At 41.3% G+C, this 25,453-nt stretch overlaps 3 protein-coding genes across 6 annotated transcripts in view; 2 read left to right on the top strand and 1 right to left on the bottom strand.

The window, feature by feature from the left end:
• On the top strand, positions 1–2,410 carry nup62l (nucleoporin 62 like). The gene is made up of 2 exons (XM_077536706.1): positions 1–1,685; positions 1,846–2,410. The coding sequence occupies exons 1-2, from the start codon at positions 306–308 to the stop codon at positions 2,002–2,004; spliced, it is 1,539 nt and encodes a 512-aa protein (XP_077392832.1). The 5' UTR covers positions 1–305; the 3' UTR covers positions 2,005–2,410.
• On the bottom strand, positions 2,358–19,066 carry itga6a (integrin, alpha 6a). 2 transcript variants are annotated; one of them, XM_077536705.1, is made up of 26 exons: positions 18,811–19,066; positions 11,856–11,980; positions 11,574–11,653; positions 11,246–11,507; positions 11,040–11,171; positions 10,343–10,556; positions 9,820–10,013; positions 9,644–9,738; positions 9,385–9,512; positions 9,193–9,282; positions 9,052–9,113; positions 8,793–8,962; positions 8,325–8,468; positions 8,132–8,247; positions 7,146–7,308; positions 6,885–6,971; positions 6,715–6,794; positions 6,559–6,633; positions 6,375–6,477; positions 5,802–5,972; positions 5,630–5,719; positions 5,280–5,387; positions 4,816–4,914; positions 4,621–4,746; positions 3,864–3,988; positions 2,975–3,117 (listed from the first exon to the last, which is right to left on the bottom strand). In XM_077536705.1, the coding sequence occupies exons 1-25, from the start codon at positions 18,978–18,980 to the stop codon at positions 3,881–3,883; spliced, it is 3,192 nt and encodes a 1,063-aa protein (XP_077392831.1). In that variant the 5' UTR covers positions 18,981–19,066; the 3' UTR covers positions 2,975–3,117; positions 3,864–3,880. The 2 variants fall into 2 exon arrangements, with proteins under 2 accessions (XP_077392830.1, XP_077392831.1); XM_077536704.1 differs by lacking the exon at positions 3,864–3,988 and having other exon boundaries at positions 2,358–3,117.
• The window catches only part of dlx2a (distal-less homeobox 2a), a 25,485-nt gene continuing 4,863 nt past the window's right edge, over positions 4,832–25,453 (top strand). The window contains exons 1-2 of one of the 3 annotated variants that reach the window (XM_077536712.1): positions 4,832–4,934; positions 18,793–18,941. In XM_077536712.1, coding sequence (XP_077392838.1) covers positions 18,929–18,941 — 13 coding nt within the window. In that variant the 5' untranslated portion in view covers positions 4,832–4,934; positions 18,793–18,928. Of the gene's footprint in view, positions 4,935–16,726; positions 16,798–18,792; positions 18,942–25,453 lie in introns of those variants that run through there. The other 2 variants (XM_077536713.1, XM_077536714.1) reach the window with 2 other exon arrangements.

A 25,453-nucleotide genomic window follows, 5' to 3' on the forward strand; every position in this document is an offset into this window, starting at 1 on the left:
AGAAGGAAACTGAAGCGGGTTATCGGCGTCATTTCCGCTAGCAATAGCATGCTACATCTTCCTATGTGACGATGGCACGAATGTAGAAGCCATGTTTTTGACAGTGATGTGCAATTAGTTTACGTTCGCCGTTACTTATTGTATTAATTACCTAACCCGTGACCTTTTTCTTACAAGTTCCGCCCTGTAGGAAGCGCATCAAACACCACCGGACTCAACTTTGAGCAAGTTGCAGCCGCGTCCCGCCAAAAATCCAGCGAGGTGCGTGAACCATTTTGTCAACCCCCATCGTCCGGTGAGCGACAATGAGTGGCGGCTTTAACTTCGGCCAGCCAACGACCACAGTTGCGGCGGCACCCACCACGGGATTCATGACAACGTCCACTCCCGTAGCTTCCGGAAGCGGCGGTGGCGGTTTTGCTTTCGGCTCATCCGCGCAGGCTAGTAATAATAACCCGAGTAGCGGTTTTGGCTTCGGTAGCCCAGCGAAGAGTACCGCTGCAGTCGGGAGCCTCCCTTTCGGTACCACCGCCGCCGCCACCACCTTCACCCTGGGTTCAACTCCTCAATCCACCCCGGCTGCAGGTCTCGCCCTGGGCTCCACCGCGGCACCGGCATCGTCTGGCTTCAACCTGGGCTCGGGTTTGACCGCACCTGCGGGGGGAGGCTTCGCTTTTGGGGCCACAAGTCAAACCCAACCTGTAGCAGCAGCAGCACCCACTACAAGTGCACCTGGAGGCGTCACATTTGGAGGCTTCAGTTTTGGTGGAACCAAGGTCCAAGTCACTATGCCGGCACCCACAACAAGCGCACCAGGGAGCAGCTTCTCCTTTGGCTCAAGTGCTGCACCAAACCTCACACTGGGCGCCCAGACCACCTCCACCACTGTCGCAACAGCTCCGCAGAGTACAGGTTTCACCTCGGGGATTAAATCCACATCAACCCCAGCTCCCCCTGCGGTGACCCCGGTGGCTCCATCTCTGTTCTCGACCCCCATAACAACAATGGCTGGCCCTGCCACAGGTTCTGGTTTTACTTTTGGTGCCGCTCCGACTCCAGCTGCTGCTACGACCACCGCAGCCAGCGGAGGCCTGCCCTTCACGCTGAAACCTCTCGTAGTAGCAGCCTCCACCGCCGCCCCGGCTTCCACCACCACAACCACCACGTCGAGCTTCTCACTGGGACTCAAACCCGCCATCACCACGACTGCATCTACAGTCGCCACCACCCTTCCGACCGCCGCCGCTCCTACCGTGATGACCTACGCCCAGCTGGAGGCCCTCATCAACAAATGGAGCCTGGAGCTGGATGAGCAAGAGCGACATTTCCTCCAGCAGGCCACTCAGGTCAACGCGTGGGACCGCATGCTGGTGGAGAACGGCGAGAAGATCACGTCCCTGCACAAAGAGATGGAGAAGGTGAAGCTGGACCAGAAGAGGCTAAACCAGGAGCTGGACTTCACCCTGTCCCAGCAGAAGGAACTGGAGGACCTGCTGTGCTCGCTGGAGGAGTCGGTGAAGGAGCAGAGCAGCACCATCTACATGCATAACGCTGACGAGGAGCGCGAGAGGACGTACAAGCTGGCGGAGAACGTGGACTCGCAGCTCAAGAGGATGTCGCAGGACCTCAAGCAGATCATCGAGCACCTCAACACGTACAGCGGCCCGGCTGACACGAGCGACCCGGTAAGGTGGCGCAAAGTAAACACCTCGGTCCTCCTAAGTAGGGATTCTACTCTGTTTTTATTCTGTTTTTTATAAACTTCAATGTTAGTGCTTGGAACACATTAAACTTGAATAAGATTTTGTTGAGCCTACATTTACATGTCCCTTTTCCCATCCTCAGATCCAACAGATCTGCAAAATTCTCAACGCCCACATGGATTCCCTGCAGTGGATCGACCAGAATTCGGTTCTCCTGCAGAGGCGAGTGGAGGAGGTGTCCAAACTGTGTGACAACCAACGCAAGGAGCAGGAGAAGACCTTCCGTTTAACCCTCGACTGACCCATACCATCACCATCAACAACAAAAACAGTTCAGTTTGTTGTATAGCAGTCAGTGTGATTTCTGAACGAAGAATTCATCATTATTGTTTACTTTTTTTGTCAGCTGTCATCCAGGATGCATCGTTTTCGACAGATTGTGTTTTATATATGAAAGTTAAAGTTATCTCTTCCCATATCAATGTTCAAAATGTTGAATCAATGTTTTAAGAAGATATGTTCTGGGTGAATAAAAGAATTGGGGAGGGAAAAGGATTTTACCTATTATGTTACAGAACCTTAAGGTAAAAAACAAAACAAAAAACCTCATTCATCCCTCTATCTTTAAAACAGCATACAAACACAGCAGCAAAGTTCAATTTAAAAAGAAAAAAAATTGTCTTTATTCGGCTTGACAATGCAATATTTACATTCCTGAAAAATCTAATTCAGGACATTTTGCTGTCCTTATAAATTCAGACACAAAATGTGACTTTTTTTTTTTTTTTTTCCCCCCCAGTGATGATGCTACCTTAAAACATTTGTTCACAGTGCCATGTTTGCATAGTTTAAAATTCTGAAAGGCTTCAATGCGACAGTACCACAACAGATCAGTAGTTCATTTTGTAATGAATGTTCATCCAGTGCACACAAAAGACTGGACATCTTTGGCTCCACCATACAAGTTTGATCCCAAAATAAATATACAATGTGCAGGAAAATATGTACAAAAGTTCCATGTAGAAAAATCAGCTATACAGTGTACAAAGACTAATGAGCACAGGAAGAAAATGACAAAGGATTGTCTTTAACTGGCTTGTGTTCTTCACATACAATATAAAAATGAAAAAAATCTGCCCTCACAAACCTATTTGACCATAATTGTTGTTAAAGCTTTACAGCTTTTGTATCGTCATTTGATTGTGCCTTAGGTCAGGAAGTTGTCCCGGATGCCAAGCTTGAAGAAACCTCATGAGTATCTTTCATTGTCCACCCACGTTGTCATCCACGGCTTCTTCTCAAAATGATCCAGCTTGACTCTGCCGTCTTCGTCGTGAGGAGAATCCTTCCGGATCCGCACGGCGTGATACTGAGGGACGGTGTCCTCCTGCTTGGAGCGTTTGAAGAATCCACACTGGGTGGACAAACATGGTGAAAATATAAAGAAGGTCAAAACAAACATGCAATAAGTGCGGCTGGCTGTGCAAAAAGACAAAGTAACGGTAAACAATGTTATGCATGCTTTTCGCATTTCATTGCATGTTTCCAAAAGCCAAGCGGATGTCAGCCAAGGCACCTGAAGAGCACACAATTACACAACGGTGATCTTGTGACATGTAGCGCACAAGAGCAATTAGTTTTGGTTGTGTGCAATATGTGTCAGGTTAAATCTGTGCAGAGTCGACCCAAGCCTCCAAAAATTACATATTGGGATAGTAGTATTAAGACGCACTTTGCAGAGGTTATGGAACATATGCCCGGGAGTATTGATATATCATTTGTTCACGGGTTGTTCCACTGTTTCAACCATTTGCCACATAACGGTTACAAGTTTTACAATAACATGACATTGATGCTATTTGGTAGCCCATCTGGTTATCTCCATTATCTGTTAGCATTAAGCTAGCAGACTTTAAGCTAACCGTTATGTGGTTCTTTTAAACACACAATGTGAAATTGACTTCATTTGTTGTTTAGTTTGACACTACAGTAAACACAAATACTCCTCTAGGCATTGTTAACTGTTAATTTCTCTTGGCAGGCTCTAAGCAGGTGTCTTGGGTCGGCTCTGTGTCTGCGCTTCCATAACAAAGCTGCCGTGGTGAGTTCATTAGTTGCAGCACATGCTGAAGGCTTTTTTTGTTGTTGTTGTTTTTGAACCTGTTCAGAGCATAAAATCAGGCCTCAGCAGAGAGTTTGTCTTTGTCAGAAGGCTGAACATGGATCTCGGCCTTGTGATAGGCCGCATCGTACTGCTCTTTGGATGCTCTCTTGAAGAAACCACACTGAAGGGAAGGGGGAGCAAGGGGGATCAATTAACAATCACAAACTAAATCAGTAAAGAAAAAAAAAAAGTCACCCTGGTGTGGTGTTTTTTTTTTTTCCTGAACTGTCCAATGCAAAGCATGTGTCTCGACATTTTGTTAGTTTCTTTTCTTTAATCAGAAAATAAAGTTATTTGTGTCTCAAATAAAACATGGTTCACGGTCTCGCCATTTACGTAATTCCACTATTGACCACGAGATGGCGGCACGCTTATATTATATTATAGACGGTATCAAATTAAAAGAAGTAGAAGAGGAACTTGTTTAAAAAAAAAAAAAAAAAAAGCCTAGTTTTTGTTGCAAATTGTTGAACGTTATCCACTATAATCGTGCTTCTTAAGATGAAAGAAAGTGGCGGCTGTACTGTAGGTTCAATTTATAGTCTAAATCTTTGGACATGATTATTGATATATATTGTCAGATGATAAATTAAATTAATTGGGAAGAAAACACGATTTGTTTACTGCACACTGTACAATATTTTGTGTTATCCATTGCTCTTGCTCTCTTTCTCAATATATTAAATGTGTTTGTATTGTCAGAAAGTGTGTTTAAAGACACTTTTAAAAAGTGCCATAAATATGAGTACTCACCTTCCACAGCAGACAGACCAACAATGACAAAATCAAGATCCCTGCCAGAACAGCCACCACGATGATCCACCAGGGGACGCCACCATACTGGGCCACGGCACTCTCTGGGAACACTGTAAGCGTCACCTGCAACAAGACACAGTTAATTAAGTGTAGACACCACAACCTATCCCACCTTGACATCTTGTGTCTTACGTCGGTGTCAGGAGTTCTCAGGATCATGTTTGTGGCCTGAGTGTGGAGCACCAGTGAAGCCCTCACAATGATGTCCAAGGATGAAAGAGAAGTGTAATCCTGTGTCAAAACAAAACCAGGTGAGTGTGATTCCATCAGTGGTGGTAAGTAATCAAGTACATTTTTATTTTACAGGGAAACTCAAGACAAAAATAAGTTACGTTTATTTGAATAGTCCGAGCCCCTAATCACAAAAGAATCTCAAAAGGGCTTCACAAACAACTTCAGTAACAAATATTAGTAACATCCCCTGATCTAAGCCTCCACAATCCAGCAAGTAAAAAAAATTTGTATATATAAAAATAAATATTGTTGAAGCTTATAAATTTTCATAAAAAAATATGCATCTGTAAATATTTGTACTTAAGCACAGCTGAAGTGTAACTACTTTTGCCACCTCAGCATTCTATTGACGATAGCAATACCTCCACAAAGGTCGAATTCCACAGACGAGCTCTGAGTTCCACTGTGGACCCGTCAAGTCCATGCAGGGGACACTTCAGCACCACACACTGCAAGTCTTTCCCACATGTCTAAAGAGGAAAGAGTGCGTTAGACCCCCTTGTAAAGGGAAATTCAAGTCAGAAATGTTCTTTATAATCATTTCATATATGGCCCCACAAGTCCAAAAGTATTCTGTATTCTGATTAATATTGCATTTGTGGAATAAGAATTAACAATATTAATCCACCCATTTTCATCCATCTCAGGAGGCTGACTTGAGTTCATCTTTTTGAATAGCTTGCTCAATTTTATGCAGGAAAAAGATGCTCACCAAAATCTTGTTCTTGTCTGACTTTGACCAAGTCTTGGCTTTTGTTTTTTTCTGTGCAATTTCACGCTTTGTCCTGAATGCAGAGCTCTCCTGAAAGCACATTAATTGTCACCACCAAGGGAGCATTTTTATTTTTTTTTAATGTCTGAGCGGTCTTTGTATTAAATTGTACCTGGATGTGTTTTACGGGGTTGATCTCAGACTCTGGTGTACAAATGACATCGCGTGGCCCTTCTTTAGCATTCATTTTCACCAGGTACAAAAGCCATTTGCCATTGTTGTTGGATTTGGGCCACTGGATGTGCAGTGAGGATTTGATGGATGCGTCCCACAAGTTGTTAATCTGATAGGGGGAAAAAAGAACCAGTGTTAGACCTAACTTATTCAGTTTTTTTATTTAAAAAAAAAAATTAAAAAAAAATAGTAATTTCTATTTGTCTCTTTTAAAAAAAGGGTAGCATCCTCAAGGTAGGGGCTACTTTGAGTATAAATGAAGGTCTGTCTGTTAAAAGACCAAAAAATACATTATTTTACTCAACATATATTTTTTTAATTAATTAGCTGATTATTATGATATCAGAATTTTTTTTCTGCCAACTGGCCTCAGAAAATTCATACAGAGTAGAACAGAGAGCATTCAAAATCATCCCCTCATGTTAACCATCACCGCTCAATTTGTTGAAATTTAGGAGGCCTCGTCCGGGAAATGGCGGTCAAATAATCGGGTCATCATATCTCAACATACTCTGAATGTGTAATTGACCAAACTGCCGATCTCGTCTTCACTCTTCATGGCGCTCTCTCCTCTCACCGCTCCTCCGAATGAAACCCGGGGAGGGTTGGCTTCCCTGATGGAGATGAGCAAAATAATAACGACCTCCTTCACATCCATGTTCTGTTCACGTTCTTGCGGTCATACACAAACGTACCCAGTAACCGACAACGGCAATTCAATCATCACTTTGGCACTGACTGTCACAGGGGCCAAATTTTGTACGCTGGTTCTGAATAGAAAGTAAAGTGAACAGTGTAAATACAGGAAAAAGTACACAACACGGCAGAGCTGAAGGTGAGCTTGTGGTTACGTTTGTAGCTGCAGGTTGATGTCAATCTCCGTGGTCGCTAGTGTCATTGCCACAGTGCTCAGGATGATGTAAAATGTGACCTGAGTGGGAAAAGCCCTTCTTGTTTCAAATGCAAATATAACAAAAGCTTCAAAAGTGCTGCATAAGGAATGTGTTGCCTGAGTTCGTACCTCTGAGCCCTGCTTAAACGGGTTACCAAGCTCACAGTCGGCCTGAGAGCCGTTTTGATTAGCGACACAAATGACCTGTTTGTCCACCTACGGGAAAGTTAGAAAACACTTCAGGAGAGTATAGTTATTGCACGAAAACCAAAATGGCGCAATTGTTCCAATATTTTCAGAGGTTGAAGTGGGCATAAGTAAACGTCACATTATTTTGCTGATGGTTGATTGCAGTTTTCAAATAACACAGCCCTTGGCCTTCGGCTTTACCATCGTGCGATGTGAGCGGACGCCCGAATACGACAGTGTGTCGGGGAACGACCCCATCAGCTTGGCTTCGTAGGCGTCGTCTCCGTTCAGGTTGCTGACGGTCAGACGCAGAGCCAAATCCTTCCTCTCGTACGTCAGATGAAACACGGACATGTTGTCTGTGCTGGGGATGCACAAATAAAAGCACTTATTTCCGAATAAATGCATACCGCTGTTGAACGAATTGAATTCCATTCTCTAGTGTTTGTCTTCATTTAGGGTCACCAGTAAGTTGCAGCCTATCCTAGATGACTTTGGGGGAGAGGTGAATCGCATGTGGAATTTATATTGAGGGAAAAATATGTGTAATATGTTGGTGGAAAATGGCGAATCTTTGTTCAGAGTGAATTTTCGGCGTGTTGAAAATCATTCCCAAGTTGACGTGAATGCGCTGAACATTGAGAAATTTGAACGAGCACAGTGTGAATCTGTTATGTTGAACGTGCCAGTGGAATTGTGGGAAAACAAAATTTTTTAAATGAGAAAAATAATACCCCACATGGCGCGAAATTTTGGAATATGTTAAAGTTGAAATGGTGAGAATCAGTCTAGAAATGTGCAAATAGAAGTACATCAAATGAGTGTGGACAAATGGTGTAAAATACCGCTTTAAGTCAAAAGTGTACTTAGGTAGTGATTCCTTCAGGTACCACTAGAGGGAGCCCACATACCACCAATACAGTCATCACCAATCTTTTTAAAACTGAGAACCACTTTGGTACTGTGAAGGGCTACCAAGTTTTATACTCACCGTAAAAACAAATTTGCCCAAATATTTTTGGGGTAAATTATCTAATCATCATTATGCTCGCTAGCTTGTTTCCATAAATGCTATGATTTGGTCATACACTACAACACTGACCCTTGATGTTGTAATACGTGAATTTCCCGACTGAAGATTATTACTCGATTATCTTATCTCATTTTTAAGAGGTTCTGTTACTCACATGGGCAAAGGTGAATAAATGTCTTGATTGCTCTGCTTGTACAGCAATTTGTATTCCATCATCAGATTACTGCGACAAATATGATCATTTCCGCATCCTTCCTTGACAAAATTGACCTACAAAAACAATGAAAAGAGTCATGGTGATATATTTACTCACTTTTATATTTAAAAAAAATTCATTGTTGATTTACCTCGACAGTTTCTTTATTCGAATGAGAAGAGTCCAAAATTGGCATCAGCTGCGGGAGGCCGCTCTTTACCTTTTGTCGCTTTGTACCAACTATTTGTGCGGACACTTCGATGGGAATGCTTCGCATCTTATCCTTAATGTTGTCCTGTTCAAAACAAAGGCATTAAGTTTTGTTGTTGTTGTTGTTGTTTTTTTTACAAATAAAGTAATGTTGAAAAAACATGGACGACAAGTATGAAATTGCAGATATGATAGCGACGGATCACTTTGTACTTTAGCGTATTCTTTTGGCTAGTATGCTAGCTAATAATATTGATGAGCCTTGTGATGGTGGTTGTTTCATGTTGGACAATTGAACTACCATAAGACTGTATGTCTTTTATGTAACATGGATTCATGATTGTGTGCATGCTAGATGTATGGTTGTTGATGCTTTATGATCATCTACAGGTTTTTTTCCCCCCCCCACCTTTAACTTGGCTTTTATCTTAATGCATGTTTCCTGCTTTTGTGCTCGGAGGTCCACGGTGCCATTAAACTGGTGTTCTGTTTCCAAGTTGGATTTGTTCACAAACACGACTCTTGAGAGCAAGCCTTGTTTCCTGCGAATTCCGTCCGCCTCCACAGAAAAGCTGATAGCTGCAGCGGAATAGGACGAAACAAGATATGAGACAAAAGAAGCACTCCGTGTGGATTAAAAAAAAAAAAATCAAAGATGATTTACATACTTATTCGCGGGTTGTAAGATGCAGTGTTTGCTTTATAGCTGAAGCAAGCATCCACAGTGAAGCTAAAGACAGAAAAAAAAGCTTTCTGTTAAACTACACTGTACAGTTTCCATTATGAAGCAATGTTGAAGGAATATTTACCAGATGTGGTTTCCACAGTTCTTTATTGTCAGGTCAATTTCCCGGGGGGAGATTTTGACAACTCTGTGGATACTAATGACTGGTCTTGCCCTGAAAAAAAAAAAAAAAAGAGAAAAAAAGAAATTTGTAAATATAAATGCTCCCAACCCATGTTTGTGAAAATACAGAGTAATGAATCGGAATATTAAAAACCTGTAAATGAGTGCTGAGTCTGACAAGGAGCCCACGGCGAGGTCTGGATAAGAGTTGCTGTCCAGGTCCATGTTCCCTGCCAGAGAATAGCCAAACAGTCGGATGTTGTAATCTGTTCCGGAAATAATCTGGCACCAAATACAAAAACATTTTGAAGTAATTCCAATGAAACAACTTGAAACAAAAACAGTTGATAAATGACACTTTGAGTCTCTATCTGATTTGTGCTGGAAAAGTGAGAACTATAAATCAAACCAACCTGAGCCGGGCGTGTGTTTATTCCCTGTGCCGAGCCGTGATAGATGTAGACCTTTCCCACACCGCCATCATCATAAGGTGCTCCGATGGCGATGTCTGATTGAGGGCGGAAAAAAAGTTAATGCAACAAATATACCAGTTACAAAGCAACAAAACACATCAGCGACAGTAAATGACCTTCATAAGAGTCTTGATTGACGTCTCCAATGTTCTCCACTGCCAGACCAAACATGGAGTCCCTGGTCCCGTTGAGACGGACTGGTGCGACGCCTCGCCATCGACCCGCCTGGTTGATGTAGATATAAACAGCCCCTCCAACGTACTTGTCCTTCATGTAGAACTGGGGCGCTCCCACGACTATGTCCTGCCATCTGGGTCAAATAGACACGATATCAGTATTTTGGTAAAGCACTGTTTGTCCTTGCTGGTTGCTAAGCAACCAAACAGAGAGTAGCCTGGTGCCTTTTACTTGCTGGTTAGTATTTAAAGTAGCCCATAGCTTGGCAATATGCATTTGTCACTGTTACAAATGGAACGCCATAGCTTAGCGAATAATATGGAGGTGAAGAAAAGCAGATTATGCTAGATCGTATTTTAAGATAGCATATTTATTGCTAAAACCCATTAAAAAAATTAATAAATAAATAACCCTAAGAAACAGAATAAAATGGTCGATTCATACTGTCAAAATGCAACACACCCGTCCGCGTTCAGGTCTGCTACGGCCACATCGTATCCAAAAGAAGACGCCAGCCCAGGCCCGTACAGAGTGTGGTCCACAGCTAGTCGGGCCGAGCCGTGGTTCTCTTTCCTCAGCAGCAGCACGGCTCCACTGTGATTGGCTCTGGGTGCCCCGGCCACCACAGTCAGGCCACGCCTCCTGGTGATGCTGTGACCAGAGTCCAGGGAGAATCCTAAATGTAGAAGGAATTCAAGAATTAAATAGGAAGTCAACATTAAACATTTCTTGACAATAATATAGTATCTGTGACCTTACTAGTTCTAAACATGACATTCTGATTAATATTACATTAGTGGAATATGAGTTATGTGGCAAAATCCAGCCGTTTTTATCCATCTCAGGGGGCGGCCATTTTGCCACTTGCTGTCAACTGAAGATGACATCATAGTTGCTCAGGGTTCAGGCAACGACCAATCACACACAGCTCACCAGTTTTCTGAAGCTGAGCTGTGATTGGTTGTTACCTGAAATGTCCGTCTTATGATAAAAACTGCTAGATTTTTTTATTTAACTCATATTCCACTAACACAATATTAACCAGAATACCGTATTTAGACTAGTGGGGCTGCATAGAACAATTTATTGTCAAGAATTTATTTGAGGGGGTTGACTTTCCCTTTATGTGCTGCCAGTGGCAATTTGCTTTGTGTCTCACCGAGGTAGCTGTTGGCAGGTACAGGTACGAGCTCAGGGTTCAAGACGTGCTCATCGCCGACTTCATAAGGTCCGTCGTCGTACACGCCCATCTCCAGGAGGGTGTTGTTTTTTTGCTCCACGCGTACGATGCCTAACGGGGGAGAAAAGTCAATCGGTCAGACACGCCCAACCTCGTGACCAGTTGTGATCTGAAGATGTCGACACCTTTCCAGTTATACGCTCCGGGCGCTCCAAAGACCAGATAATGGTAGTCCTTGGTGAAAGTGGCGGCCAGACCCTGCTGACATGACCCGAACATCTCGTGCCCTCTGGTCCTGCCCTCGCAGAAGTTCCAGTTGCCGCCGTCCTCGTCGGATGACTCGTCGATCGTCAGGTCTTGGCTCAGGACGTAGCAGCGGCCTGTGATGTCGCGGGCCTCCTGGGGCGTGTTGACAAACCAGCGCCTCTGGTAGCGATGAGCGCACGTCTGAAGTTGAAGATTTTCTCGTTAGTTCCATTGATTATGTCTACATGGATGCTTGGAAGTACTGACCACAATCTTTCCCCCAGGTCCTTGACTTTGTACCGTGACCCCCATCCACTGGTTCTCCTTGTTCTCAACTCGGATATCCTCTTTCAAAGTTTAGACAAAGACAAAGCCATGGCGTGAACATACACAATAGAAACTCAGGTGCCATCACTGGGGTTACATAGACAAGATTGGGTGGGACATGGAAAATGAACCACTGGTAGACACAGCTGATTTTCATACACTTCCTCAGAGCCTGATTCCGACTCGCCCTCTAATTCGTAAGCAAAGAACATCGTTGCTTACCTTCGCTGTCAAATAAAATGCGCTCACAATCAGGAGAGTAGCTAATGTCACATTTATAAAGTCCTCCGGTGATGTTGGCATGTTGTTTCCCCAAAGCTCTGGCTCGGGGGGCACCAATCAACAACCTGAGGAATAAAAAAAATAATAATAAAAAATACATATGTATTTTAATTGCTGAGTGAACTATTTTGTTTGCTTGCAACATGGAAAACAAATGCACACGCCCTTAAATTGTATTAATTCATTCATTCATTCCATTATCTCAATGTGATATGGATACTACTATGCATGAAAAGAAAAAAAAGAGACAGCAAAAAAAAGGTGACAGACGGCACAGCAACCACAACAACTTCCTGTAGGTTCACAATTCAATTTCTGCATATTTCCATTTTCACAGTGTTTGTGTTCATGTTCAATCAGATCGTTTAGGGATATTTTCATCAGCAAAAATTATTGTATATTTGGATTACACTGATATGGATTTTTTTTCTTCCTTTTTTTTTTAGGCCAATGCTGATTCTGTTATAAGGCAGGAAAAAAAATAATAATCAGCTGATTAATTTAAAAAAATATATAACGACAAAAATGACATCTAATTTGGGCCCATAATGCTTACAAACAATAGAGAATGAATCACATGCACACATTTGACCATATTACAATACTTTCTCCTTTAGTATTTAACTTTATAACGGAGAGAAAAATGAACAAAAATTGGCTGATTCCCCCCCACCCCCAATAGATTCAAAATGTTTGTTTGAATGTTATGTTTGTCATATGTTGTAATGTGTGATTGTGGGAGAAAAAAAATAAATCCCACATACAGATTTGACAAGGGCTCTCATATTGACTGATTAAATCAGCTGACCGATTAATTGGTCAGTTAAAAATATTGCATAATGTCAGTTGATACAACCAATATAATCGCTCTTTACAAAACTCCAAAAACACAACATTAAAACAAAACAAACTGAACGGGGAAATACATATTCTGCATTTGAGACTGCTCTGAAAACATCCCTCTCCTAGCTTACAAGGTTAGGCAGCCCACAATATTGTGTTTCAGTCAAACAAGCAAAAAAACATGTTTGATAAGGCAGTTTGTTTTGTCTGTGAGTATTTTCACTTGACTGTGAGTACTCGCCACCTTGATTATTTTTATATATTTGACCAAATAGCGTCACGAGGAGATGACACTGCATAATAAAAAATAGAGATAGACCGATAAGGTTTTTTTGGGCCCGATACCGATACCAATTATTAGTAGTGAAGGATGCCGATAACCGATATTTGGAGCCGATATTCATTTTCACTAAAAAGGGACATCAAAATTTGGAAAAAATACAAACTCCAGCTCTTATCTTTTTTTTATTTCTTTTTATTTTTATTTTAAAGCACGTTTATTGAGCAACTTTTAGAGTTAGTAAAATATTTGTAAGTTGTTGTTTTTTTTTCCCCAAAATCTTAGTCAATACACAAGTTCTGGGATCTCCCAGGCGCAGTAGCATGTTTTCAAAAGTTAAATAAAAACAAACAATTATTTTCTACAAAAAATAAGTCTTCAAAAATTTCGAAATATCCAAAGTATTAAATTTTTACTTATCTTAGTTTTAATTTCAATCAAAAACAGAAGGTGCAGAGAGTTCCCAGGGTCGACAAAAATGAAAATAAAAACTTTTTTTTTTTAAATTTACATTTAAATTAGTTCCCTGAAGTTAACACTTAAAAAAAATAAAAATAAATAAAAAAGGATCTATTATCGGACATATGATTCTTCAAAATGGCCGATGCCGATATTTCTCAAAATGCTGAATATCGGCACCGATAATCGGCCCAGCCGATAATCGGTCTATCCCTAATAAAAAAGCAACACAGCAATTCTCACGCAATATTGACAAGGTAAGCTACTTTCTATCTGTATACCGTAGTGATTTGAAGTAAACAACACATAAGTACAATGCATTTGAAAGCTGCTGGACAATGTGGGCACTGCCCATAATAACTGCAGGAATTTCCTTAAGGGACAGAAAGGAAATCCTGTCTAACTTTTCGACTCTTCCCTCATGGGGCTTTTCGGTGATCCTTCTATTGATCTTATAGACCAGCATGCCTGTGGGCTCTCCATTGGCCCAACAAGTACACACCTCCTGGGGATGTCTGGCAGAGAGACCCAAGAGCAAACTGCAAAGTCTGTGCTCAAACAAAAGACCAGCGACACGCAAATATAAACAAGAGCTACAAAGTTACCTTCATGTTGACATTTCAGCAGCTGAACTACAGCAGTTCAGCTGCCCATGTGCATTGTAATACCACAAGGAGAATTTTCTGGGACATTTACATGGTATCAAAACGATAATGGGGGCCACACTAGCTTACTCGAGAGCTGTACAAGATGTGGAAAAGCACATCAGTGTTACAATTGTTAAGCAGAGCTCCTGGGGAAAGTTGTAGAATTTAGCAAGTAACTGAGGGTTAATATTGACATTTACGTGCAACGCGGCCTTCTGGTTGACTAGTGAAGCAGCCGTTTGCTCTCCTAGGTACATGAAATTCATGATTTCTTTCATCCAAGACAGTCTAGATGTTTTTTTTCAAGGGGTTTCTATGGGACTGAGACCACAGCTGGTCCGTTGAAATCACGTTTCCTTCTCAAGCATTTTTGTGTGCTCATGATGTATTGTTATTGACCTCATTGTTCTAAAGAATTCAAAATCTTCCACGCAAACCAAAACGTCTTACGGTAGCACATTTTGCTATTAAATCCCTTGCTAATCCTCTAAGGCCATTCTTTGATGCAGTCACTTTCACTACCTGGAAGTAGAGCGTATTTTTATATCTAGTCCAATGAATTGCAGAACACATTTTGATTCACTGTGTCCACAACCAAAATTGGACCAAAGCTATTCATTTCGTGACAATAAGCGCACCGCACACACTCCACTTTGCCGCCTTCGTGTTACGTCACAGTCTGTCACTGCGGTGTAAGTGAGAACGGAAACACAGTGGCTGCAAACTTTGCTCTTTGTTAACACGTGTGCAGCAGTGGTGGCACAGCTGTGCACGGCATTCACATGCCATATAACACTTGAACAAATAATAAAAATAAAGCCCTTTGTGTTTATGCCCCTTTAGAAATGACACAAAGTTAAAGCAAAAACAGGCAAATTTTACAGTCAGCCAGGAATGTCTTGACTGATGATAATTCGTTTGTGTTTCATCTATCAGGTTACACATGCGCAGATGGTCCTGCACGGCCAGTCGATGCCTCTTTTCTCAGTTTACGCTAACTAAATCTTTCAATCCAACCGAGGCATGCCAACTTCATTTTTGTTGTGTGCCACATGATAGCCTAGTTATGTTTTGTTTTTGTTCAACTGTTGTTCAACTGTAAAACAAATAAAGGTTTACAACATTATTATTTATCATGTATGCCAATTTGAAATGTTGGTAAAGATTTTAGTAAGAATCATGGACGTTGACACGCAAGGTCAAGAAGGGATACTTGATTTTGACATCTGCGTAATAGTTCAATCAGGTAGAGATGCAAAAGGGAGGAGTACTATCAAAAGGAATTGTGTCTACCTCATGACTGATGGTTGTTCGATACCACTTTTTTTTTCTAGACGATACATAAAATCATTCATAATTTTTTATGTCATTACAATGCTCATTATTAGGGGTGTTAAAAAAAAATCGATTCGGCGATGTATCGCGATACTACATCGCGCGATTCTCGAATCGATTCAATAAAAAATAATCGATTTTTTTTTTTTTTTTTTTTTTTTTTTTAAGAGCTCAGAATTGTTCATTCGGTAGTCTTACCGATTCAACGTCTTATCATCATTACCTTTTTTTTTTTTGTGTGTGTGTGTGTGTGTGTGAATCGATTTTTAAACTTCCATTTTTAATGGAAAAATATTCAACAAAACGTCTGACTTCGGGTTAGGATTCACACCTTGAGCATGGAAGAATGTTATATGAACGGAACATTAAGCCTTAATATTTTATTTTAATGCTGTTCAAACATGAAACAGATTACAACCTCTATAAGACTGAAATTTCAGATAAATAAATAATACATTTTCATATAAATCTTACACTCTACAAGCTTACTGATTAGTATTTTCTAAATTTGAATGAAAAAAAATCGCAACAATCGACTTTAAATTCGTATCGGGATTAATCGGTATCGAATCGAATCGTGACCTGTGAATCGTGATACGAATCGAATCGTCAGGTACGAGGCAATTCACACCCCTACTCATTATAGTTTGTTTTTTTATTATTATTATTTTAACTTACCAAATACGCTAAACAAACTCAACTGCAATTGTGTGTGAATCCTAACGTGAATCCTAAAAAAAAAAGATGACACCAGATTGCTAAAATTTGGACTACAATCCGCAATATCATAGCATATCATGCAAATATGGCCCAAGAGTCTGAGAGATGTAAACACAAAAAGTCATTACTAGTCTTTGTAAAACAACTCACAGTGAATGTTTGACTTTCAGCATTCACGCAACGCAAATATTACGTAATGCGTTAATCGTCCAATTGTTTCCGTTTCAGTGAGTTGCGTGCTGCTAGCTAATCATTTTTCACATGCTTTGTCGTGAAACTAAACACAATTCTCTTGCTCTCAAGAAACAAGCAGTTGGTGCACATCCGCTTTTGTACATGAGCTCATCTCATGTGACTCGGCGGCTAATTAGCCCGACAAGTCAAGTGAAAGCTCATTGAGCGCAGAGCCAGCTAATGAACAGCTGACCGCTTCCAGCTGTGGAGCTGACATCATGGAAGCAACAGTGAAAAGTTCAACACTCGTTTTGTAGTCATCTGAAGTGAGCGCCTCAGGGCGGAAATATGCCATTAACTCTCCTTCTCATTTGACGAGTCATCCATCCGTCCATTTTCTACAGCGCTTGTAATGATTTGGGAGGTGAGCTAGCTAGCTAGCACATAAGACAAACAACCATTCACACTAACGCTCAATATTTAAATATTCATTCTGTCACATTTTTGTTTGGTGGTGTGCTGTGGGATTTTTCTAATGCCAAATAGGTGCCTTGGCCATAAAAGATGGGAAGAATTGACAAAAGTGTAACTAGCAAGACTTTGGGCTAGCACAGGCCTCTGCGCTTACGTGTATTGTTACGACATGGAAGCACGGGGGAAGAACATACAGCACATGCTTCCAAACAGGAAGACATTATGCCTTATTTGTTTGAGATATCCAATTTAAAATTCACAACTTATAAATCTCAATCATTTTATATTAAATGCTCTTTACAGTTATAGAAACACACCCTTAGCTTAAAGCTAACAAACAATGCAAAACGTGATTGACATGCTAATGGTTAGCATTGATAGTCGCATGCTATTTGAACATGTAGTAGAAGTATCTTACTGAGTCATTTATAATAGCAGTAGAAGACGAAGTAACCTACAATTTGTTTCATTTCAAAGTGGAAAGACGATTTGAGGCGTGTGTAGCCACAGAGCAAATTAATCCCAAGGCATTGCTGTATATTGAAATCCGAGTGTCATTTGAAATGACATTTCTTCACTGCAAATAATTTGATTGTGATCTTGCCAATATATTTCCTTTCCCTCTAAAAGTCAAGCCAATAACACAACCTAATAACCTATGCTAAAAAAAAAACTCCCATTGCTTGCACCCTGCATGAGCTGCCTTTGCCCACCACAGTCAAAACAGCAGCGATGATAAAATTCCACAGGTTGTAATCTCTGTGAAATCTCAGTAACTGCCGTTATGAGGGCTTGTCGTTCTAGCCGCCTCCGCTCGCACTGCTGCAGGGTCAGCATGTGTGCAGCCAAACACCGGACGCATGCTTCAACATGCTGACCCTCTTGCTGCCTTCTGCAACCCTCGAGGTTCTGCTAGCTAGAAGAAGGTGAAAAGATAATAATCCCTCAAATCAGTTTAGACAGAATTCAAACAGCCTTATGCCTGCATTCCTGCTGCCTTGGGCTTGTCTTAGAGGATTCTTAAAAACAAACGGCAACAAAAAAACAATTTTACAACTTTACATTAGTATCTTAGCTGCTTAGCTTCTTTTACTGTCAAGCCAAATACACTTGAAAATGCAAATGAAAATGTTTGTGTGTAGTGTGGATTAACTACATTACACCCTACAGCACTATTTGTTATACCATTTTTTTTTTTTAGTTCAGGTGTAATTCCACTATCAACCACTAGATGGCAGCACACTAGTTTGAAATGTGAACGAAGAAGAACAAAAGCGGAAATACAGCATCCTCTATAATCCTGCTTTTTACACCTACAGAAAGCAACGGAAGTAAGTTAATTGTACTATTCATCTTTAGGCATAATTATAGATGTATATTTATTTGTATTATGTTATTGTGAGTTTTTTCTGTAGTTGTTGCTGTCTATAATTGCAACGTGATCATGGTGTTAAGATGTGTAAGTCCCTCCTGAAGGTACCAAATGCCACTTGCCACTTGCTTAGAGAGACTCATTCTGAAATAACTGCAACAATGGAGCATTACACAACATTAATCTACTTATTCTCTTAACATTTCAATGAAACAGCAACAAACAGGCCTTAAATTGAAGCATTTAAAATGTGTGTGGAGAAAAGTTGAGAGCTCATCCTCCAGAGGCCACCCGGCTTGACCTTACAGCACATTTGCATGACACTTGTCACCATTGTTTGTTCATTTGTCTTCAGCCTGCATGCTTCTCACTTCTCATGCATACATCACAATAACACGGTGTTAAAATACACACAAAGGAAAGTACTTTTTAGGCTACAACAAAAAAGCTGAATCACTCTTTAAAAAGGGAAGTAATGCATCATGCTGTTACAATGTTGCAAATGGGAAAAGTGGCAATTGTGCTGATAACGCCGCACTTGTGTGTGTGTGTGTTTTAAAATATTCCCTCCAGAGGAGATGACAGACTCACATTCGTTTGTCCGGGTTGAGCTGCCGGTGCATCGCGAGGGAGAATCCGAACAGACTCCCAGGCTCTCCGTCTTTCCTGATCACATAGTTGGTGTCCAGGTTGAAGGTCAGCACAAGAGATGCTTTCAAAAGGTACAAAAGTGCCGAACAAAGTCTTCCTCGCGTCAGCATCCCGGCGCGTGTTTTGAGTGCAAAGTTGCAGAAGATCAATCCCTGTAGTGCTCTCAGCTCAGCCGACTGAGACACTGGAAGCCGCCGCCGGTTGATTCTCGGTTGATTGCCCTCAGGGCAGGGGGGATCTCATCTACAGCGCCCTCTTTGGTCATACTAAGGGACAACAACAAACGAGAGCGCCAGAAAAAAGCAGACCACAAATGTATATAAATAAATAAATAAATAAGTACATACATAAATAAATAGATAAATAAATAAATAGTACACATGATAAATCATTTTTCTACTAATTAAAACGCTTTTTCACAATCAGCCCAAATTCTGAAGAGATAGCATCATGAAGTGCAAGCAACTTTTCTAAACACAGTTTAGTAAGAAAATTTACTAATTTCTTGTGATCTATATTTTCGAAAACGCTAAAAAAAAAAAAAAAAAAAAAAAATTATATGTGTCACAGCATCTTATTTCCATGTATACATATATTTCTTAAAGCGCCTTAAGAAACGTGTGCTTTAAGTTAATTCAAACATTTAAAAAAAAGACACAATAGATATTGCTACAAAATAATCTGAAAATAGACAATGAACAATTTAAATGGACCGTTAGACAAGCGGCAGCCAAACAAAGAAACAAAGCTTTAAAAAATAAAAATAATAATTTTTAAAAAAACTGGCGTTTTAGGCCTTTTTTTTGACAATCGTACTAAATTGGTGAGAGCAAACAGTTGTAAAATTGATTTAAAAAATTACATCTAACTAATAAGTCATTTTGTACTAATTTTGCCTTATTTTGCATATTAAATTCCTCAGACAAAATGTCTGTTTCAGGAAGTGCACACATTTTTCTAAACAAACAAAGCAGCTTTTTGTGCAAAATTCTGCTAAATTCCTTAGATATTTTAAATGCTCAAAAACTCAGTTATGCTGATTAATGCATTTTGTTACATCATGTTAAATCCATAAAAGTAATTTAGCAAATGTAAGTGATGTAGTCCAAAAACGTGTTTTTAGAAATTAGTTGAAGCACTCTGAACAATTAGGCTGGCCAATCAGGAATTTGCATTTTACACAAGACAGCTGCTGGATGTATAAATTAACATATTCTTGTATAATAAGTTCACTTTGTAAGGCATTTTATTTTGTTTATTGACTTTTGGAGTGGGCGGCACGGTAGTCGAGTGGTTAGCACGTCCGCTTCCCAGTTCTGAGGTCTCCGGTTCGAGTCCAGGCTCGGACCTTCCTGGGTGGAGTTTGCATGTTCTCCCCGTGCCCGCGTGGGTCTTCTCCGGGTACTCCGGTCTCCTCCCACATTCCAAAGACATGCATGGCAGGTTAATTGGGCGCTCTGAATTGTCCCTAGGTGTGCGTGTGAGTGTGGATGGTTGTTCGTCTCTGTGTGCCCTGCGATTGGTTGGCAACCAGTCCAGGGTGTCCCCTGCCTACTGCCCAGAGCCAGCTGAGATAGGCGCCAGCAGCCCCCGCGACCCTTGTGAGGAATAAGCGGTCAAGAAAATGGATGGATGGATGGATGGACTTTTGGAGTTGTTTGATATGCTTTGTCTCACTGTTACTTTGATGAGGTCCTGGGGAGGCGTAACAGCAAAGGGTTCATTTGTATATTCTGCTCAGCTGTTTTATTGTATATCAGTCTTTTGCATATTGCATAAAACCAACAAAAGATGGTTAAAAAGACAATAATTAAAGATTTTCCCGGGGTACAAAATGCATAACAATCTGAAAAGAGACATACTTAACATTTTTAAGGGTGGACAAACAAATAGGCACTTAGGTCACCTCAACTGTCCAAATAAACTTTTTCCTTTGACACCAAACCAGGAGCGAAACGCGGCAGTTTAAAGGGTTGGGATTGAAGTCACGTCCTGTAAACTCAGGTTAGCGGCACTGATTTCAATTGCTGCATTATTGATGCAATAATCATCAGACTAAGGAAAAAGGCATCAATTATGAATGTGCAACCTCGCTGCTCGCACCTGCCATGCTGGTTAATAAGTCATTAGACACTTATGTGCCTGGAGTGTTTCACAGTTTAACTAAAAAACAATTTGGGTTGTGTAAGGGTTAGCAACAGGATGGAACGGAGGATCTTTCATTCTTCAACCCCTTCATTGGCATTGATCTTTGCTCTTCTGTGGCCTGCAGCAAACTTTGTCCGCATTTTTCTTCGTCTGTCGGCTGAAATGTGACGACGACATGAAGTTTAAGCGATCCAGGCCGTGACATTGCACAAAGTGGCTATTGTCAACAAATGTGTGTGTGTCAGTACGACCACATCCCTAATTGCGGCAAATGACTTGGCGGGCTCTCGTGTGAAATGTTTGAATGTCATCTCTTGTCGTGGTGAATTTGCTCATCGATGCGTCACACTTAACTACCTCACAGGCCTCTTTAACGACGCCATGATCTGATTGGATGACGACTTTGTGCACTAGTGACTCGTTTGTGATAAAAATCTGTTTAAAAATGTAACATTTGCAGAGACAGGGAGCCAGAAATCTACTTAATGTATAGCTGCCAACTTTTTACTTAATTAAAGTCTAATTTTACATTAATTATATTAATTATTATCAGGCGAATGAATCTAAATAACTGGCTACAATAAAAGCATATGATTCCATGCTATCAGCATTATTATTTTATTCATTACACTGCTTATTCACTGAACAGAAATGAGCACAATATAAAAAGTTATTATTTTTTTTAGCACTTAACACGTTAATTACAATATCTAACTTATTTAAAATTGTTGTAATGTCAAAATAAATATGTTTGGTAAATTTAAGACAACACCGAAAAGTGTTTTGTTAACGACATTGCCAAATTAAAGATTTAAAAAAAATCAACTCCATAAAATCGTATAAAAAAATGCTCTCAAAAGTGGGTGTGTCTTCTTAATGAAATAAACTGTGCTCCATTCAACCGTCATCACATGATCAAATTCCACTCAGGTTTGTATGACTTAAAAAAAAAAAAAAAGAAAAGAAAAAAATACTGTGTGTGTGCACTCACAGCCAACAACAAGGCACTCTAAAGCAGCCAAGCCAGCACAAAGCGACGATCTACGTGCTTGACTGATCTTTACATCTGACTTAAAAATAATAATAAAAATTCTCCTTCACTATTTTGCTATTCTTTGCGTGATGTCCGTGCACTCATTGCTAACAATGAGGCACTCTTAAGTGGCCACACCACTGAAAGCAAGACGCATTTTCAAGGTGTAAAACACGAGCTAAATTGAAAGTGCTCAATTCCGACTGAAATCTCCGGTATATTTTTTGTGTGTCCAAAATACAAATAAATAAATAACATAAATGAAAGCATGATGTTAGAGCATGAAGTTTTGTACTGCAGCTTGGACAGGCTAAAAATGTTTAGTGTGTAGCTTTTGCTCTGAGTAGTTAGCGGAAATGAAAAACTGGTCAAAGATTTTGCTGCCTTGTGGTGTATGTTGGTTACCCTGAAAAAGCATCTCAGACAAATGTACAGACAGTTTAATATCTTTACAGGAAGTTACATGAGACAGATAAGTTACGCTGACTTAAAAAAAAAAAGCCACAACATTAAACGTATCATAAGAAAACAGCATCTTAAGTGCTTACTTTTGCTGTTGGGCTGCAACATAGGACAAATGTTCACAAGTGCTTTGCATTGATGTTGAACTGCACTGAGAGACGCTTCGACTTGTCCCAATCATTGAGGTGAACTTGTTGCTGTCTGTGTTTTGTGTTTTTTTTTCAATTCCTTTGTGTGTGTGACCAAAGCGGCGTGTAAGTGCCTTCACCTGAGTTCAAGCCAGCACACAAAAGAGCACTTTCATGCACATTCTGTCCCAAGGCAGTCGGCGTAACAGGAGCTGGCTCGGGAGGGTTCTATTGTGCCGGGTCAGAGGGGATCGATGGCCGATCAGGTGACCGCCTGCAGGTGGCGAGTGCTTTCTTCTCGAATTAGCAGCTCGTTTGTTGCAGTCAAGTGAAGCCTGGCTTCTTCTGTGTGGCCTCAAAAGGTCAAGAAGGGTATGTGTCTGTGAAACACCTTGTCAAGTATGGCGAGCACTCATATAATTATTCACTTTAGGTGATCTTGCATTAACAGTTAAATAGTCACTCAGGTGAAAAGGAAAGCGAATTCCTTGTCAGTGGGGAAGGAATTTTAACAGAGCGGAACGACCTCAACTCAAGCATCCTGGATTGGATCGCTTCCAAAATCAATGAAGTTCTTGAATGCACAACGAGGCCTTTGCAGCCAGTAGAGTCCAGTGGAATGAAACATTTGACCTGAGATACCGGTGGCTATCATACAAAATGGATGGATGGATGGATGGATGGATGGATGGATGGATGGATGGATGGATGGATGGATGGATGGATGGATGGATGGATGGATGGATGGGTGATTTGGGATGGATGGATGGATGGATGGATGAAACTGGATGGATGGATGGATGGATGGGTGATTTGGGATGGATGGATGGATGGATGGATGGATGGATGGATGGGAGGAAACTGGATGGATGGATGGATGGATGGATGATTTGGGATGGATGGATGGATGGGAGGAAACTGGATGGATGGATGGATGGATGGATGGATGGATGGGTAGATGGATGGATGGATGGATGGATGGATGGATGAAACTGGATGGATGGATGGATGGATGATTTGGGATGGATGGATGGATGGATGGATGGATGGATGGATGGATGGATGGATGGATGGAGGGATGAAACTGGATGGATGGATGGATGGATGGATGGATGGATGGATGGATGGATGGATAGATGGGTGATTTGGGATGGATGGATGGATGGATGGATGGATGGATGAAACTGGATGGATGGATGGATGGATGGATGGATGAAACTGGATGGATGGATGGATGGATGGATGGATGGATGGGTGATTTGGGATGGATGGATGGATGAAACAGGATGGATGGATGGATGGATGGATGGATGGATGGATGGATGGATGGATGGATGGATGGATGGGTGATTTGGGATGGACGGATGGATGGATGGATGGATGGATGAAACTGGATGGATGGATGGATGGATGGATGGGAGGAAACTGGATGGATGGATGGATGGATGGATGGATGGATGGATGGATGAAACTGGATGGATGGATGGATGGATGATTTGGGATGGATGGATGGATAGGTGATTTGGGATGGATGGATGGATGGATGAAACTGGATGGATGGATGGATGGATGGATGGGAGGAAACTGGATGGATGGATGGATGGATGGATGGATGGATGGATGGATGGATGGATGGACGATGGATGATTGATTGATTGATGGACTAAGAGGCAGCTGAATGATCAGGAGGATGTATAGAATGATACAGTGAAGGTAGGTGGATGATATAGTGGAAAGACTGTAAGATATATGGAATGATAGAATAGAAGGATGACTGGATAAAGGATAACAAAAAGAAGTAAGAAAAAATAGATGGACAGACGCAATCCAGGAAACAGACACACCCCAGCATGAGAACGTTTCAGTCTTGGAGTACGAATCATCATCATCATCATCGTCGTCATCATGCCGAGATGTCAATTGTGTGTTTGTGAGCCAGCGCGTGAAGTGAAGCGTTAAATGACGGCGTGCTAGCAGCTGATCCCGCTCCTGTTGTGACAGCGCCGCTCTCCTTTGTCGGGAGACCATGCGCACTAAATCTGCTCCACTCCCCCCACACAAAGGCCTGCCTGCCATTTTATAGAGGGGAGGGGGTCGTGCCATCCCACCGGCTCAACAATGGAGGGAACGGGACCTCGCGGACCTCACGGAATTCTTTCTCAGGCCGGACAGATGACACAGGGAATTCTGGGGGATTCCTTTGTTTTCCCCCGCAAATTCGTCATTTTGTCGGGGTGAAAAGTGGATTCCCAGATTTCTATCTCATGATGATCACATGGAGGGGTTTTACGCTCTTTTAGAAGCTCTTGATGAAATCAAGCCTCCAAGCTTTTCCTTTCCATCTGCTACTTCAACAGCTAACTTCAACTTCCTTCCAATTGTTGTCGTCTCGCAGCCTTTTTGTTGCTAAGAATAACTTCTCCCCAGTACATAATGCGATTGTGACTTGATTGTTCGGAAACACGTGCTCAATGGCGAATACTGGTGGACGCTCCTTGACAAAAGCGCTCGTCCGGAGTGCTGCAGAACATACGCAACCTCTCAAACAAAGCGGTCAAGGGACACTCGGCCGCTCATTTCCATGTTTACAAGAAAGTAAATGGATGCACGCTAGCAATTTTGCTGACTGTCTAAAGAGGAACAATGGAAGAATCACTAAGTGACTGAATTTTACCTTTGGCTTGTATCATAAAACTATTTGAACTGACAAAGCTGAAATGGCGTGGTAATAGGATTTGTCCAAAAGTGTGTTGCCATGGAGACAAATGCTTCAATTCTCACGGCAGGAGATCAACAAGATGAGCCGCCGTCA

This window comes from Festucalex cinctus, chromosome 11, assembly GCF_051991245.1.
Source record: "Festucalex cinctus isolate MCC-2025b chromosome 11, RoL_Fcin_1.0, whole genome shotgun sequence".
NCBI classification, from domain to species: Eukaryota; Metazoa; Chordata; class Actinopteri; order Syngnathiformes; family Syngnathidae; genus Festucalex; species Festucalex cinctus.

Bases quoted from the DNA above. Each gene is read 5' to 3' on its own strand.
- nup62l (XM_077536706.1), top strand. From the start codon at position 306: ATGAGTGGCGGCTTTAACTTCGGCCAGCCAACGACCACAGTTGCGGCG. The intron at 1,686-1,845 runs GTAAGGTGGCGC...TCCCATCCTCAG, and splicing joins CGGCTGACACGAGCGACCCG to ATCCAACAGATCTGCAAAAT.
- itga6a (XM_077536704.1), bottom strand. From the start codon at position 18,980: ATGCTGACGCGAGGAAGACTTTGTTCGGCACTTTTGTACCTTTTGAAA. The intron at 11,981-18,810 runs GTGAGTCTGTCA...TTTATTCCTCAG, and splicing joins CTCAACCCGGACAAACGAAT to GTTGTTGATTGGTGCCCCCC. The intron at 10,557-11,039 runs GTGAGACACAAA...TTCTACATTTAG, and splicing joins ACCTGCCAACAGCTACCTCG to GATTCTCCCTGGACTCTGGT.